At 43.9% G+C, this 19,015-nt stretch overlaps 1 protein-coding gene across 1 annotated transcript in view; it reads left to right on the top strand.

Moving 5' to 3' along the window:
• The window catches only part of calcrl2 (calcitonin receptor-like 2), a 121,582-nt gene extending 103,007 nt beyond the window's left edge, over positions 1 to 18,575 (top strand). The window contains exons 8-13 of the mRNA XM_084334220.1: positions 5,380 to 5,533; positions 6,892 to 6,952; positions 9,544 to 9,610; positions 10,403 to 10,621; positions 13,471 to 13,512; positions 17,005 to 18,575. Of these exons, the coding sequence (XP_084190346.1) occupies positions 5,380 to 5,533; positions 6,892 to 6,952; positions 9,544 to 9,610; positions 10,403 to 10,621; positions 13,471 to 13,512; positions 17,005 to 17,322 (861 nt within the window). The 3' untranslated portion in view covers positions 17,323 to 18,575. The remainder of the gene's footprint in view (positions 1 to 5,379; positions 5,534 to 6,891; positions 6,953 to 9,543; positions 9,611 to 10,402; positions 10,622 to 13,470; positions 13,513 to 17,004) is intronic.
• Positions 18,576 to 19,015: the final 440 nt, after the last annotated feature.

Genomic DNA, 19,015 nt, shown 5'->3' with positions numbered 1-19,015 from the left:
TGCCAATATTTCAGGAGTGGGAGGCACCAACATGATACCTGGCCTGGCGAAGGCGAGGCCGGGGAAGCCCGCACTGTGTGCCTCAAAAGGTTTCGAGCCCCCCTGCTGACAACACTTAAGTTGACAGACGTAACACCAGGCTCAACCAACACAGTTCAAGGTGTGGGAGCCGCTTGACAGCACAACATTCTCACGGACAGACCCAGGCTCAGCCATCAACTGGGTGTCAGCCCCTGTCCCCATGAGAAGCGAAAGGGGGGCCGCCCGCGCATCAACGAAGGCACGCGGCCCGCAGCCAAAGGAAACAATCAGAGCCCACTTTTTCCGCTGGTGTTGGGGAAGGGAGTGATCGAAGAGCGGGCTGCTCGCGGCAGGACGGTGACGGCTTGTTTGTTCAAGCCGAACCCATCCTACATGGCCGATCCCTCGGCCGCCAAGGCTGTCGGCCTTGTGGACACCTGTCGAATCAACGCCCAGGATACCTCCGGCGGGGGAAAACATGGCCGCCTGTCGAGGGCCTCGTCATCGCCGCTGACGAGGCCGTGCTCTCTCCTCTTCTGGCTGCGCGGTGTGAGGCGGTGTAGGGCCTAGGACAATACCGCCCGCGCTCCAGCAGAAGACCAAAATCCCCTGCGGAGAGGGGAACCCTGAGCGTTTATAGCTTGCGGCTGGGTCAAAGCTAATAACGTCAACAACCTTGCGCGATGTGTCAACGTCGGCTGGCCCTCAAGGCCCCGCCACCAGACACCATTTTTTTAATAGAAAAAAAAAACAGCAATTCGAACACAGTTCTAATCGTTGCCAATTCCATACCGTGGCGGTACAAGCTTTAACAGCCCACCAGCCACTCGCCAGGCCGACCCACCCATGGCGTCGGCCGGGCGGGGCACTGTTTCAATATGTCAAAAACAAAGGACTGATGTTAACACGGAGCACCAGTGGTGGTTGCAAACAGCAACCTCCACTGTGGTGTGCACCATGAAAGGGTTAAATGAATAAAAGAACTAAACCACAAAATACTGTAGAATGAGCAAACCCATACACACAAAGTTAAGGGGAGGCGGACCAGAGCGAACTAGTCCCGCCTTCATTCAAAATATTCACAACAGCACACCAGCCCTAGTTTAGCCCATTTACCAAAAAAGGTAAACAAAGCCCCCCCCCGCACTACTCCCCCAGTATACCGATTGAACGTCAGTATGAATGGTTGAGAGGAGAGAAAACTGTAGCAAGACAGACCTTCTCATAGCAGAGTGACAAAACGAAACAATAGCCCATTACACAGGGCCGCCTCAGGGGGTGGGGGGCCTCGCGTCTAAATACGCACAGGGCCTCACATTTCTCCCAGGCGGCCCTGCCCTTATACTACTGCAGCCTAGCGTGAGGCGATGTGGGACCCAGATCAACAATTGCCTGCGCACAGACACGCAACATGTTTACCATGTCGGCTGGACCCATAGCCCCACTACCCGACGCCAATGTGGATAGGAACTAGCCAGCTGAGCCATAACCCGCCGTCAAGTCCCATCCTGCAGTAATATAGCTCTACTGCTACACCGCCGAGCTCACGCATCGCCCCAGATGGGGACACCGTTCAACAGACTCCGCCGGAACACAAGGTAACATACCTGGCTAGGCAACCTAGCCACGGCCTACCCCGTTGTCAACCCATTTACCCGAAAAAGGTAAATCGGACTCAGCAAAAAAAACCACAACAGCTACCGACTGACCTTCATTGATGAACCGGGCAAGAGGAGGGAGAAGTGACAACATCTCACGGCGGAGACATTAGAACAGCGTAGCAGTTAGCAGTAGTAATAGCATGTGGCATTAGCGATAGCATGTAGCATAGCATTAGATGTTTAGTAGCATGCCCAAGACGGCTTGGAAACCGTTCCCTGAAGTGAACGTTCACCAACCCATCCTGCCCCCGGCGCCAACACACAACATGGTTGTGTAACAAAACAAACCAGCATTACTAACACTAATACCCATGCCTGAAGACACAGGGCCTACCTGAGTACAAGCTGGCCCGACAGCCAGTCTTGTACAGCTGAACCTCGATGTGCTGTCATCAGACGAGGAACATCAACATAGGCCCGTCGTGTCGCCGAAAACATGCGTTGAAGATGCCAGGGGCCAGCAACCTCCGGTAAGCTTTCAACATTATGACTCTGATCTTTTTCATCCTGCTAGTTAACGTATGGTGCACGCAGCCATTACGCTGGGACGAAAATAGAGGAAGGGTGTTTTGGTGACCAGAGTCACGGTTATATGGGCGGTGCCACCATGGGGGCGGGGCCCCAGACAGGTGGGGTGCATGTAGTTGTTTCGTGGGAGATACAGTAGGTATCATAGGAGATAAGGGGTATCTCATAAGGCTCAGAGCGGGACGCGAAAGCAAATACGATATATAACTAGAAACTGCACATTGAGGGGGTTTGAATCACGCTACATCAGTGGAGGCTGCTGACCAGATTATTATTATATTATATGTTAAATTATATTTTTTAAACATCCCCAACGCTGCAACATGCCCCCATTCCTCCCAGGTGTCAGGCGTCAGGCGCCTCATTCGCTTCCATTCATTTTGGGGACCATGTTCAAATATCATACTTCTGAAGTATAAACAAACTATACTGCTGTGACGATTTTGAATATCTTAACATGTATTTACGCCCATACAATTTTTTAGATGAATGATTGTGGATATAATATAGAAAACACATCATTATGATATTGTCAGATGGCGTTGTCAGATGTGTAGAATTCACCTACTTCTTAATTATTTTCATATAAAATACAATGGTGAGTGAGAAATGTATCTCCAGTGATAAAACCCAGTGCTCTATGATACACAGCGTGGATGGGCTTTCAGGTGGAGGGAGAGGCATGCATGTACATAATTTCACCATAATCAAATACAGACATAATTGTGGATAATTAGTTAGTTATGTTATGTTATGTTAGTTATAGTTATCACGCTCAGCGTGATAACCCAGTGCTCTATGATACACAGCGTGGATGGGCTTTCAGGTGGAGGGAGAGGCATGCATGTACATAATTTCACCATAATCAAATACAGACATAATTGTGGATTATTATGAGAGACGAGAATAGCCTGCGGCGGCGGCGAATTGCTCTGTGCTGGCTTGCACGTTGGCACAAAAGCTTGCACGTTGGCGGCAGGGTCCATCTTGAATTAGTTAGTTAGTTAGTTAGTTAGTTAGTTAGTTAGTTAGTTAGTTAGTTAGTTAGTTAGTTAGTTAGTTAGTTAGTTAAGCAACCGCTCGTACACTGCTGATATGGCGGCGTTATGGCGATAGGGCATTAACCAACAACGCAACGAGCACCTCTCAGAGCACCTGGGGGAGCCTCATGCGCATGCGCGGCCACGGTCACTCTCTGCCGCGTCAGTCTCTGCCGCGTACAACACACAGAGCAGCAGGGCGCGGATAAGGGCGTGTGCTAGGGCCGTGTGGCCAATCAGAGAAACGCTGAACGAAAAGCTGAACACAAGTTGGTTGCCTTTAATATTCACGCGGCCGGGCCGTTAACGGGCTAAGTTAATGGCGGACTCTTATCGCACGATAAAAAAATTGCCGCCGTTAATCTGTTCTCAAAGTTGGGTCTGGGAGCTAATTACATTAGCTGATGTATACCTGGTCGAATTACTGTGTGTGTGCGTGTGTGTGTGTGGGGGGGGGGACTTGTTTACCGGCTTGCAGCTTGTTTACCGACATCACATCCTTATCCTACTCTTCTGTCCTGACTGCGGAGTAGCCTAGGGAGCTAACGTTATGTCCGACGATTAGTTAACGTTAGCTTAATAACATAAATTAAATGGGAAAACAGAGCTAACGTTATGTCCGACGATTAGCTAACGTTAGCTTAATAACGTTAATTAAATGGAAAAACAGCCCTTCTACTGATGGGATCAGAGTCGGAGTCGGATGACGACACACCAGTACGCAATGCTGTGGAGAGGTACAAGGTAGAGCCAAGTGCCAGCTTGGATCAGTGTCCACTGAAGTGGTGGTCAGACTGATTGATTGATTGAAAACTTTATTAACAGATTGCAGAATGGGTACAGTACAGTACAGCTCAATACATACAATTGTTAAGGGGATGCAGACAAGAGAAAGACTTTCGTCTTGTTTACATCATGGTCCCCCATTTTTTATTCATAATAACATATATGACATACACAACATACAGATAGACTACTGCTACATCTATACATTTATGACATACCAGGTTTGCAAATACAGTACTGTTTGTGATACAATAAGAGTCTAGAAAAGAGAGTATATACATTTGATGTAGAAACTGTACATTGGAGGAGGTTGGGTAGGTGGGGTGGGGGGGGGTTGGGTGGGTGGGTGGAGGGGGGGACTGTACATTGGAGGTGGGTGGGGTGGGGGGGTTGGGTAGGAGGGGTGGGTGGGGGACACTGTACAACTGTACAAGCAAAACTGTACATTGGAATATTGACCATACTTGGTCATTTACTGTACATTGATTACACCACACTGCTGTCTATGGTAAGCTGGCCCACATTGCCCTGAAGTACTTGGGGACCCCTGCCTCAACTGTCCCATGCGAGAGACTGTTCTCTTTATCAGGCCATATTGTACAGAAGAAGAGAGCTAGTTTGTCACCAGCCAATGTGAACAAGCTGGTCTGCCTGAGTGACTGGTGGAAGAAGGAGAAGTAGAGATTGGACTGATTGAGTCAAGCCATGTCACATAGCTACTGAGTAATAATACATGTCTGTGAGTAATAATACATGTCTGTGAGTAATAATACATGTCTGAGTAATAATACATATCTGTGAGTAATAATACATGTCTGAGTAATAATACATATCTGTGAGTAATAATACATGTCTGTGAGTAACAATACATGCCTGAGTAATAATACATGTCTGTGAGTAATAACACATGTATCTGAGTAATAATACATGTATGTGAGTAATAATACATGTAATACATGTATGTGAGTAATACTACATGTATGTGAGTAATAATACAGCCATGTGAGTAATAATACATGTATGTGAGTAATAATACAGCCATGTGAGTAATAATACATGTATGTGAGTAATAATACAACCATGTGAGTAATAATACAACCATGTGAGTAATAATACATCTGTGAGTAATAATACATAATAATAACACAACCCTATCTATTTTATCAGTAAGTCTGTTCATCTTTAATATCTATCTATTTCGAATTCCCTACCCCTGACCCCCTCCTCTCTCTCTCTCTCTCTCTCTCTCTCTCTCTCTCTCTCTCTCTCTCTCTCTCTCTCTCTCTCTCTCTCTCTCTCTCTCTCTCTCTCTCTCTCTCTCTCTCTCTCTCTCTCTCTCTCAGGTCAGCTGTAAGATCCTGTCAGTGTTGAATCAGTACACGTTTGCTTCTAACTACTTCTGGATGTTGTGTGAGGGCATCTACCTGCACACACTCATCATAGTGGCCGTGTTCGTGGGGGAGCAGCAGCTCTTCTGGTACCACATCCTGGGCTGGGGTGAGTCATCAACTCTACTAAACTAAACTTTACCACATCCTGGGCTGGGGTGAGTCATCAACTCTACTAAACTAAACTTTACCACATCCTGGGCTGGGGTGAGTCATCAACTCTACTAAACTAAACTTTACTACATCCTGGGCTGGGGTGAGTCATCAACTCTACTAAACTAAACTTTACCACATCCTGGGCTGGGGTGAGTCATCAACTCTACTAAACTAAACTAAACTACATCCTGGGCTGGGGTGAGTCATCAACTCTACTAAACTAAACTTTACTACATCCTGGGCTGGGGTGAGTCATCAACTCTACTAAACTAAACTAAACTACATCCTGGGCTGGGGTGAGTCATCAACTCTACTAAACTAAACTTTACTACATCCTGGGCTGGGGTGAGTCATCAACTCTACTAAACTAAACTTTACTACATCCTGGGCTGGGGTGAGTCATCAACTCTACTAAACTAAACTAAACTTTACTACATCCTGGGCTGGGGTGAGTCATCAACTCTACTAAACTAAACTTTACTACATCCTGGGCTGGGGTGAGTCATCAACTCTACTAAACTAAACTTTACTACATCCTGGGCTGGGGTGAGTCATCAACTCTACTAAACTAAACTTTACTACATCCTGGGCTGGGGTGAGTCATCAACTCTACTAAACTAAACTTTACCACATCCTGGGCTGAGGTGAGTCATCAACTCTACTAAACTAAACTTTACCACATCCTGGGCTGGGGTGAGTCATCAACTCTACTAAACTAAACTAAACTACATTCTGGGCTGGGGTGAGTCATCAACTCTACTAAACTAAACGTTACTACATCCTGGGCTGGGGTGAGTCATCAACTCTACTAAACTAAACTAAACTTTACTACATCCTGGGCTGGGGTGAGTCATCAACTCTACTAAACTAAACTTTACTACATCCTGGGCTGGGGTGAGTCATCAACTCTACTAAACTAAACTAAACTTTACTACATCCTGGGCTGAGGTGAGTCATCAACTCTACTAAACTAAACTTTACTACATCCTGGGCTGGGGTGAGTCATCAACTCTACTAAACTAAACTTTACTACATCCTGGGCTGGGGTGAGTCATCAACTCTACTAAACTAAACTTTACTACATCCTGGGCTGGGGTGAGTCATCAACTCTACTAAACTAAACTTTACTACATCCTGGGCTGGGGTGAGTCATCAACTCTACTAAACTAAACTTTACTACATCCTGGGCTGCAGTGAGTCCTCAACCTAACTTTACTAGTCAGTGTAAAGTCTCCCTCTCTCTCATTCGCTCTCTCCCTCTCTCTCTCTCTCTCTCTCTCTCTCTCTTCCTCTCTCCTTCCTCCTCGCCAGGTTTTCCCATCATTCCTGCCATCACATACGGTGTGGGTCGTGGGCTGTTTTTTAATGACAAGTAAGACCTTTCAACCTTCCAGATGGTCTTTCACTTCTTATTATTTAGTTCAGTCAACATCTTAATATCAATACTCTGGACGGTATTTTAGTATGAATGTGTGAATGAAAAAGTTAAACGTTCCTACATCCTGAACGATAGATAATTGATGTTGAATGGGCCATAGTAATGTCAATTTAGCAATACAATTTAAAAAGTTATAGCCCTGCAAAGAAGGTGAACATCTCCATAGACAAATAGTGCTGGCAGAGAGGCTACAAGGATGGATATAAGCTCTGGCAGAGAATGGGTTTAAAGTATAATGGCGCGGCCGGGTAGCGCAGCGGACTAAGCGTCTGTCTACCACTGCAGAGACACTGGAATCGAATCCGGCTGTCAGCGGTGCCTCCGGCTTGGCCGGTCGTCATTTAAGCATTACATCATGCGCATTACAACAAGCATTACATCATGGTTGTTAGGCCTGAGGCGCAGCCGAGGGTCGTTAGACCCCCCTAGGCATGCTCTAATTCTCATAACACATGATTACAAGTGGTGTAATGGCTTTTATACAATTGGCGCATTCATCCAACCTTATTGCTATACAATAAACACACATTAATTGAAGATTTATTGACAAAACCATCCGCAGAAAAAGTTGTTCCAAAAAAAAGAATCGAAGTTGCCTCTGTGTACCATCTAAGAATGAAGTGAGCGTGTGTTATTGGATTGATTGATTGAAAATTTTATTACAGATAGACTGCTTACATCTTTATACAATTGCCGAATTCATCCAACCTTATTGCTATACAATAAACACACATTAATTGAAGCATAATGGAGATTTATTCACAAAACCATCCGCAGAAAAAGTAGAAGCAGCTCGGAGGTGCGCTGTTTCAAAGCATGCCATCTAAGAATGAAGTGAGCGTGTGTTATTGGATTGATTGATTGATTGATTGAACATTTTATTAATGTCCGCCTTGTTTCGAACTGGTTATGCTTTGGCTCTCTTTCGAAGTCGGTTATGCTTAGAGTTTGGAATCAGGGCTGGTGGTCTATCGCCCTGCTCTAAAGATAAACTCTAAGCATAACCGACTTCGAAAGAGAGCCAAAGCCTAACCAGTTCGAAACAACAAGGCTCCAAAGCATGCCGTCTAACAGTGAAGTGAGCATGTGTTATTGGATTGATTGATTGAAAATTTTATTAACAGTGAAATGAGAGTGTCCTTTAGACGAATGGCATCTAACAACACATTTTGCGCGATTTATATTTTGTTTCACAATAACTCATGACCAACCAATTACATAATCCAACATTGTGTAAGCAACTAACACATTCCACGTGACAGAATCGTTTTTGAATGAGTCGTTATGACTCTATCAATACATCCATTCATAAAGATGATTGTTCGCCATCTTGGTTTCATTCCTAACCACTCGAATGGCGGAGTGATTGTAATTCGGTTGTGGGCAGGTTCTGGGATCACGAGCGTGTGATATGATAAATAACGTCTAACTTGACTGTTTCAGCCAATCAGAATCGAGAAATTTGCATGCCATTGTATAAACTGACACAATTGGCAGTGTCAGCGGGAGGGAAGCCGATGGGTGGTATTCTGGTCGTTGTAAGCAGCGACTCCTACAGGTCGGTCAGGGCGCCTGCACAGCGAGGAAGGGATCTGGGTGAGGTAGTGTGCCCTCCCACACGTTACACTCACCCAATGAGAGTCCTCGCTGCCAGGTGAAAAAAAGAGGCTGCTGGCTGTTTCCTATGTATCGGAGGAAGCATGTGATAGACTTCAGGGCTCCCTAGACTGGCAAGTAGGGGGGAAATGCACGCAACGACCAGGAAGGGTAGGGGGGAATTGGCATAACGACTAAATTGGGATGGGAGGAAAATACAAGAAAAATAGGAGGAGAAAAAGTGGATAAAAAAAAGAACATCTTAAGTACAACGTTAAGTATAACTTAAAATTGCAGTCAGCAATTCTAATCCAATACACTTTTTGTCAAATTCAGGGAGTATCTGCAAGCTGTCCATTTTGTGTACGCGCTGAAAAATAATCCTTGTTCGTACATAAGCTTGGCTCCGTTAATGGGAAACAAACAAACGATCTAGCCAATCAGCAACAGGGGATATTTTTGCTTGTGCACAGGACAGGGGGGAAGAGAGGGGGAGAGGTGATGGGAGAAAGGGGGCAGTGCTGGCACAAGCTGACAAATATCAACAATCTTTCTCCAGAATCACTGACTCCACCTTTAAGTCAATTTAACACAACATTAGTACATACTTTCTGAATACATAAAACCGTATACAAAGTGTACTTTCAGAAAATATACTTATGTAATTATTTCTTTATACTTGGCGGTAGTATTTGTGATATGGAGCTTACACTTTCTTATGTGTGTGTGTGTGTGTGTGTGTGTGTGTGTGTGTGTGTGTGTGTGTGTGTGTGTGTGTGTGTGTGTGTGTGTGTGTGTGTGTGTGTGTGTGTGTGTGTGTGTGTGTGTGTGTGTGTGTGTGTGTGTGTGTGTGTGTGTGTGTGTGTGTGTGTGTGTGTGTGTGTGTGTGTGTGTGTGTGTGTGTGTGTGTGTGTGTGTGTGTGTGTCAGGTGCTGGATCAGCTCAGACACACACCTGCTTTATGTCGTCCACGGGCCCATTCACGTCGCTCTGCTGGTGAGTCTCATGCTGCGTTCATTTATGGTCAGAGGTGGGAAGTCAGAAGTGGCAAACGTGTCATCTACGACCTACGACCTATGAGGATAGTAGGTTGTAGGATAGTAGGTTGGTGATGTCACTCTGGACACAGTGCGGACAGTCTGTCCTAAAGATCTGATTTGCATTATTATTAGACCTGTATTACATCTTATTGATCTCAGAGTGATTTTCCATAAACAATATATAAAAGAAAAATGGATGTGGATCTTACCACAGGAATGTAATCCTATAGTCTTCTTTTTTAATTGTTCTCTCTCCCTCGGACTCTCTCTCGTTCTCCTATACATACATCTCCATCCATCTTCTCTCTCTCCTTCCATCCATCCATTCTTGCTCCATCCCTTCCTCCATTCACCCACTCATCCACCCAACCATCAACCCTACCTCCCTCCTTCCAATCCATCCTTCCTATCTCTCCTTCCCTCCCTCCCTCCCTCCCTCTGTCTATCCTCTCTCTCTCCCACCCTCTGTCCTCTCCCTCCATCCATCCCTCAATCCATCCCCTCTCCCTCCATACATCTCTGTCTCTCTCCCACCTTGTCCCTGTCCCCCATCCCTCTCTACCTCCATGCATCCATCCCCTCTCCATCCATCTCTCCCACCATTCCCCCCCTCCCTCCACTTCCCCCCTCCCTCCCTCCCTCCTCCTCCCGCCCTCCACCAACCCCTCTCCCTCCTTCCTTCTCCCTCCCTCCACTTCCCCCCTCCCTCCCTCCATCCCCCTCTCCCTCCCCCTTCCTCTCCCTCCAGGTGAATCTGTTCTTCCTGTTAAACATCGTCAGAGTTTTGATCACCAAGCTAAAGGTGACCCACAGCGCTGAGTCCAACGCCTACATGAAGGCGGTGCGTGCCACCCTGATCCTCATCCCCCTGCTGGGCGCTCAGTTCATCCTGTGGCCCTGGAGGCCTGAGGGACGCCTGGCCCGCGCCGTCTACGAGTTCATCATGAACATCTTTTCCCACTTCCAGGTAGTAATAATAATACACTTTATTTGTATAGCACCTTTCATACAAAATCTTCAGCTTAAATAATTCACAACAGAAAAAATGACAGACATATAAAATCACAGTTTTTCACATTAGGATCTAACATCCCAACAGACCACCTTGTTTATGGTTTTGATTCCGTTTTAAAAGTAGACAATAATCAAAAGAGTATAGAATAGAATGGACAGAGTAACATAGTGCAATGCAATAAAATAGTAGCTGGATTACTGTTTAACAGTTTAAGTCGTCTTTACCTTCCCTGTTTGGTATACTATCCACAGTTTAAAACCTGACAGTCTTCCCTCCTGTTTGATACCCACTTTGACCCTTCAACCCCCCTCTCAGGGCAAGCCTCCCTCTCAGGGCGCAGTTCCCTCTCTCAGGGCTCAGTTCCCTCTCTCAGGGCTCAGTTCCCTCTCTCAGGGCGCAGTTCCCTCTCTCAGGGCTCAGTTCCCTCTCTCTGGGCTCAGTTCCCTCTCTCAGGGCTCAGTTCCCTCTCTCGGGGCTCAGTTCCCTCTCTCAGGGCTCAGTTCCCTCTCTCACGGCGCAGTTCCCCCACACAGTTTTAAAAACCTGACAGTCTTTCGTCCTGCTTGATACACACACAGTTCAATACCTGACCATTTAGAAACTGTAATAAAAGAGTAAAATAGTGCAATCTACAGTACAATCAGCAGCATAAAATGAGCACATAAAGTGCAGACATAAAATCACAGTTTTTCACATTAGGATCTAACATCCCAATAGGCCACCATGTTTATGGCTTGATTCAGTTTTAAAATTAGACAATAATAAAAATAGTCAAATAGAATAGACAGAGTAAAATAGTGCAATAGTGTAGTGCAATAAAATAGTAGAATAGAATAGACAGAGTGCAGTGCAATCTACAGTACAATCAGCAGCGGAGTGTATTAAAAGGCTATGGTGAAAAGGTACGTTTTTAGCTTTTTTTTTATTTATTTTTATTAAGAGATCCAGCTTCCCTAATGTCCATAGGTAGTGTGTTCCATAACTTTGGTGCATAGTTTGCGATTCTTTTTAGGCCGTGGTTTGGAAACTTATATATATATATTATATAATAAACCAGTAGATGATCGCAATGTTCTAGGAGGCACATAGTTGACTATAGAATTTGCAATGTAGCTTGGTCCTGTTCCATTTAGTGCTTTGTATATAAGGAGGAGGGCATTGAAATCGATTCTAAATGTTACCGGAAGCCAGTGTAGGTTAGCTAATACAGGACTGATGTGGTCTCTCCTCTTGGTTCTAGTTAGTAGCCTAGCTGCAGAGTTTTGAATGAGTTGGAGTCGTACTGTGTTTTTCTTTTGGATGGCCGGTGAGGACTGCATGACAGTAGTCAAGTCGGCTTGAGATAAAGGCATGGATCAGTTTTTCAGCGTAGATCATCCTTTCCATGGAATTCTGATTTAGATCATCAATATTGGTATTACAGTTTTCTGGGATTCTATTCTCTGAGGTATTATGCAGTGGACTAGTGTGAAACGATAATGTGATACATCTGTCTCAACAAAGAACCTTCTCTCCTGTGTCTCCCCTCCTCTGTCTCCCTCTTAGCCTTCCTACTGTCTCAACAAAGAACCTTCTCTCCTGTGTCTCCCCTACTCTGTCTCCCTCTCAGCCTTCCTACTGTCTCAATGAAGAACCTTCTCTCCTGTGTCTCCCCTACTGTCTCCCTCTCAGCCTTCCTACTGTCTCAATGAAGAACCTTCTCTCCTGTGTCTCCCCTACTCTGTCTCCCTCTCAGCCTTCCTACTGTCTCAATGAAGAACCTTCTCTCCTGTGTCTCCCCTACTCTGTCTCTCTCTCAGCATTCCTACTGTCTCAATAAAGAACCTTCTCTCCTGTGTCTCCTCTACTCTGTCTCCCTCTCAGCCTTCCTACTGTCTCAACAAAGAACCTTCTCTCCTGTGTCTCCCCTACTCTGTCTCCCTCTCAGCCTTCCTACTGTCTCAACAAAGAACCTTCTCTCCTGTGTCTCCCCTACTCTGTCTCTCTCTCAGCCTTCCTACTGTCTCAATAAAGAACCTTCTCTCCTGTGTCTCCCCTACTCTGTCTCCCTCTCAGCCTTCCTACTGTCTCAACAAAGAACCTTCTCTCCTGTGTCTCCCCTACTCTGTCTCTCTCTCAGCCTTCCTACTGTCTCAATAAAGAACCTTCTTTCCTGTGTCTCCCCTACTCTGTCTCCCTCTCAGCCTTCCTACTGTCTCAATAAAGATGAATAAATAAATAATAATAATAATAAACGTTATTTGTATAGCACTTTTCATACAAGAATTGCAGCCCAAAGTGCTTCACAGTAGTAAAATGAATGAATTGAGCAAAACATAGACAGAATAAAAGCAATGCAGATAATAAGAAAAAGGGTAAAAGCAATGCATGTAATAACAATACAGATATTGAGTGATAAGAACCAGATAATTAAGTTGAAACAAATATATTCTCACAGTTTAGAACCTGACAGTCTTTCTTCCGTTTGATAAAACCTGGCAGTCTTTCCTCCCTGTTTGACACCCTCACAGTTAATAGCTCTAATTTACAATACAATAATGACAGTGTGGCTGTTGGTTTATTGGTCTTGTGTGTTAAACTTTATACATTAAAACCACACCGGGTCGTTTTTTGTGGGAGGAAGTAACCTCTGAAAAGTCAAAATAAAGTATCATATATCTTAGTATTGAATATACTGTATAAAGAGTCATAAGAGAAAAGCTGGATCAGTGGAGCGCTGTTTGGAATTAGAAATGATCCAAGCATTTGTGAATTTCTCTTCCTTCCAGATCATGTAACATTTACCTTATCTTTCTTTGTAGGGACTTCTGGTGGCTATTATATTCTGTTTCTGCAATTCTGAGGTAATGTAGCATGTTTCAATCTGTCTGTCTGTCTGCCTGCCTGTCTGTCTGTTTGTCTATACTGGATGAACATTTCCTCACACTTAGATCCATGCAGTAGGGCTGCTCAATTACGGCAATTGAGATCCCGATTATTTAACATGACCTGGTTTGACCTGGCTCAAAAACATGACTTATTGTAGCTCAAAGGCTTGACCTGGCTAAAAGTCAATCATCTTGTTCTCATAATCGTTGGAAAACAAAATCGTAATTGAAAATAAAAACTGATTCATTGCCCGGCCCTACTATGCAGCACTTAGTAGTGGTGGGACTCGATACTTTTTTTTAAATTAATTCGAGACTTTATAGTTAATTAATCGAAATTAATCGCATTTTGAACACATCAATATTTGATGCGAAAAGCAAAAATGCTTGGTATACGAGTGAATCAATGAATATACTGTGACGAGCCTGGTGGTGTTCAGACTCGTCACGGTTCAAAAACAAACAAATTCAAATGTCCACACAAGTGCAATATCAATCAATACGAATATTTATTGATTTACAGGCAGAATAATAGTACGATGGGCAAATAGAATGGTCAAAACACAAAAACAGGCTCTCATACAAAAAAGGGATTGTTCAATACTCAGAGTAGTCGTCCGGTCCAGGGTCAGTACACACAGGGGTTTCTCAGCCAGTCTAGGGTCCAGTACACAATGAACACCTGCTCGCCTTCAACTCTCCTCTCACTACCTCTCACCTCACAAAACTCTGTACACAACAATCTCTCTCTCAATACAATAACTCCAACCTCACCTCCACTCAACTGAACTCTCTATCCTAGTGTATTTGTAGTGTGTGTGTGTCTGGGGTGTGTGCGTGTGAGATGTGGGTGAACTAATTATGCACAGGTGTGTTCTATCAGTACTAATCAGCTACCTAATTGTTTCCACTCCTTCCGTGGCAGTAATATCTCCCGTCCTTCACATATCCATGAGAGGGGGGTTGATATCTGCCACAATACATTATACATACGCACGCTTAAGCAGTACGCAAATCTTGTTTATTAGCTACTACACAGACCAACAGTCAGATCAATGCAATTTTTAACAAAGTGCAGCAATTTTAGGAATAATATATATATAGTGCAAAGGACTTTTTCTCTTTTGAAAGGTAACATTCCAAACTTTCTTACACAATAAAGAAGAATCACTTTGAGTGCTAATGAAATAGAATAACAGAGGTTTGAACACACTGAAGTAAAAGTTGTGTGTGCTCACATTTCTGTTTAGTGGTTGGCAGATGCCTGTTTTTAAGTTCCAGCTGAGAGGTAGGAACTGGAAAACATAACGGTTCCATAGCCTGAAGTCTTATAGTCATACAGGTCCAAAGTTTATAAAAAACCCATTGAAAATTAGTATTTCACAAAGGTTTTTGTAATGTGTGTACCGCAATAATTCAGCATGATTATCCAAAATGGCCATCCACTGTCTTTATTTCGCCTCTCGAAACAAAGGTCTTCTTCGTCTTCTTGTGTCACCTTCCCCCACTCTGAGCGCCCGTCCGGGATCGATTTAGGAGCAGACGCTCATTGGCTACAATGGTGGTCAATCATTTTCGCCATTAGCTGTGACTGGTCACTGGTCAGTTCAGGACCATTCACAACCGGACGTCACTCGTCCGAACGGCTTGTCAAATGATGCTTGCCGGATGTTTCGTCTTCTAACTGGAGACCCGAAGCACGCACTAGGTTGAGTGGGGTGACGATCAAAAAGGCGTCAAATTAAACTATCCGAAAATGTATTGGTTGATCAGCGAAAACGCAGCCTGTAGCCGACAGGCGAGAGCAAAGTGCTGCAACGTGCAATAAAATGCGTAATTTTCTTTAACGTAAAATGTAGAATGCATTTCACACCAACCGGCAGCAATGAGAGAAGGCTGTGAGACACAATAGTAATGTACAATCTAAGACCATTATTATTATTATTATTATTATTATTATTATTATTATTATTATTATTATTATTATTATTATTATTATTATTATTATTATTATTATTATTATTATTATTATTATTATTATTATTATTATTATTATTATTATGTCGCTTTAGTTTTGATATTTTTTCAGGCTCCAAAATAACAATTTATATTCCCAATATGTGGTCAGTTTATCCAAACAACGCCTGTTTGGAAATTTGCTCCAACGTTTTAGGAGATTGTGCGGCTGTGACAGGACTGGGGTTGACGCATGCCCAGTTTACCTGGGAATCCATGTTCAATGTGAGGTTTAACTATCATAACAGATTGTCTTGCTATATTCCTTTATCTGTAATTTCTCAGCCTCCCAGTTAGTAGGTAGATGAATAAACTTAGTGGAAATGGCAATAATAAAAGAATATGGATGAAATCATTGTTTTATCTGTTTTATTCAGATGATGCGGTTTGCCATTTTGAGCCTCTCTTGGTCCATTATGGGCATAAGTGTGTGCCATGATTCAAGGGCTTCCCCAATCTTGGCACCAAGAGGATCCCTCCTTTTAATTGGGCACACATCAACCCCAGTCTCCTCCGTAGACCAGACTGTCTCATTTAACAACGCTCGGTTCAGCCTTTGAGCATCCTTCAAAGGATACAGCCCCTGAATTGAGACACAGCTTAAGACTGACACATTATATTAAGAGGAAATGGAAGGAGGACGTGTTTCACAGTGACACCTGTCTGCTGTAGTAGCACTAGAGACGAAGGCCCTGTGTGTCCACTATGACATTGTAAAGGTTCTGGTACAGTATGTAGAGTTAGCAATGCAAGCGAGACCACAGGGATAATACAGTTCTCTAACCTTTAAAGAACCATACAGGTGTCGTTTTGATGCTTTGTGTCTCGACACCCTCGACAACTGTCGCTTGACAGAAATTACACATATTTTACAGAAAAATAGTCACTTGTCGATGTTTTGTACCTCCAGAGTGTTGTTGTCACAGACACCGTCACGTGGCACTGTTTGATTGGATTGCTAGAAGGAATGCCAACCTTGCCACGGATTTGCCTGTGGTTTCACTTTGGTTTTGAAGCTAACATTTGTACACAGTTGGCAACAGTCTGGGGTCTGGTGTCTTGTCACCATAGAGATTACAGCAACCTTCTCCTAAGTATAAATGCCATCTGTCGTGAATTTCAGTGCTGTTGAGTAACGGTTGTCAAAGAGTTGTCAGAGAGACAAAGCCTAAGTGAACATTTAATGAGTGAGTCCCTGAGAAGAAAACAATAGTATATAGCATGCTAGTGATGACACAACGTTTCACATCCAGTGATCTGGAAACCTTCTGTATGCAGTGTGTGTCAGAGCAGCAGGCTGTCGTCTGCTTTTGATGCTTTTTCTCCTGCATTAAAGGGGAACCCCACCCATTTGAAGAATTCATATGTTCCGGAAGATGTGAATTCTCAAAATGGGTGGCATTCCTCTTTACATATAGCTTTACTTGCGTGGTGTGTCCCCTCCCTGGCCAGGCTCAGACGGCGCTGAGGAGGAAGTGGGCCCAGTGGAAGGTGGCTTGGGGGAAGACCGGATGGGGAGAGACGCCCGTCCACACCAACTCTCACTGTAACTACCACAACAACTCCTCCATCACCGACACCAGCCGCGCCACTATCAGCTTCGAACTCGCGGCCGAGCCCCAGCTTGCAGACAACAACCATTCCCTGGCCAAGACCACAGGCTCAGCCCACAATGACCACAGTGAGGCCAACGGCACACAGAGCGACAGGAAGAGATGTACCAATGGGGAAGGGGATACGTCTAAGATCCTGGAGACCACCGACATCTGATTGGAGGGAGAGAGCATGGAGGGGGTGGAGTCACCGTTGTCCTGGATCCCAAACTATTTGGACCAATTATTTTTAGCATACAGATTTTAGACCATAGGCTGGGTGTTCCACGTGTTCAGATTCAGTCAGTCCTAAAATATATGGTAAAATGGCTCGTAAAGAAATCCTCAAGAAGAAAAACGAAATTAATTGTCCTCATTGAGTTTTTTTTTCTTTTTTAATTTTAAATTGTAATTGTTCTGTTTGCACCGTTTACCTCTCGGGAAGAGCTGTTTTGGAATTGTTTTTAAATTTGACCCATTTGTTTCACTTGGAAGATTTCAGGTCCAATCAAAAGTGTGGAACCGTGATGAAACACAGCCTATGATGAGCTCTGTATGCTTGGTGGAAATACTTCTGGAACCACACAGGCACGTGATTGACTCACAGCAGAATGTCTACATAAATACACACACACACACACACACACACACACACACACACACACACACACACACACACACACACACACACACACACACACACACACAGAACTGATAAAAAACTGAGTTTTTTGTCTAGATTTCAAAAGACAATTACCAAAAGAGCACCCCCACACACACACACTTTCTCTTTCACGCACAAACACACACCCACACAACACAGCACTTGCCATGGGAGTTGATTGAGCAGGAAGCGATGATACTATCGTGTCCCTCACAAACAGACGTGTGTATATATATATATATATATAAGTATCTAACGAGCACAAGCATTATGTTGAGTGTTAATATGTTAGTCTGCGTTATGTACCATATTCATGTTATTATGGAGCAAGGAGCAGGGGGGGCAACACAGGAAGCAGGATTACTGTGAAAACAGCTTCCCAGTGTTTTGAATGTTTTGGCATAAAGCTGATCTTGAATGTTAAAGTTAGAGTTTATCAATCAATCATACACACAAGTTTCAATTTCAATTATGATTTTGGATCATCGTGATAAAGCGGTCATTGTGCCGCTATGATTTTGTCTTGTTTTGTAAATGCAACGCACCCTTCCTTCACAGCGGTGCACTCCGCTGTGCCTACTCTCCAGGCAGACTGAACCCCAGCCAGGCACACAGCATGGGATACAAATCTAGCAGGAAAGAGACACACTCACTCTGTCTATTCTATCCACGCTTCAAGTGGGTTTCATTTAGCCATTATTTTTAAACGTCTTTGGTAGCTTGTAGAAAATGACAGAAAGGCAGCCTTTGGTCAGGAATAAAGGTCAAACAATAGTCTATTGTGCAGTAAATAACAAATCTGTTGTGGTCTGGAACAAAGGAGAAGTCTGGTTATTGATCATCAGTGCTGAGAACTAATTATTGGGCAAATCAGCGCAGTTAATTACAATTACAAGTGCAATTAAAGGTGCTATAGATAACATTCAACCACTAGATGTCGCACGAGAACACCAGCATGTCATTTATCCAATCAGGTGCATTCCACATGGGGAAATGGGAAGTAGGGAGGGGATACATTCACATTCATACATTTTGGACCCGCCAACATTTTTCAAATTATAAATGTATTAATCAAACAAATGTTTATTCCGCACCTAGCTCTGTGGATGTATTATTATAATAATTTTTTATGATTACTCAAAAAATACTAAAATGTTATCTATAGCACCTTTAACTCATTCAGCGCCAGGGGTCGCTGTCTACCCTC

Source organism: Notolepis coatsorum (genome assembly GCF_963971535.1).
Source record: "Notolepis coatsorum genome assembly, chromosome: 17".
In the NCBI taxonomy this organism is placed as follows: Eukaryota; Metazoa; Chordata; class Actinopteri; order Aulopiformes; family Paralepididae; genus Notolepis; species Notolepis coatsorum.
The sequence above is the reverse complement of the archived record's forward strand: the minus strand, read 5'-3'. Positions and strand labels throughout refer to the sequence as shown.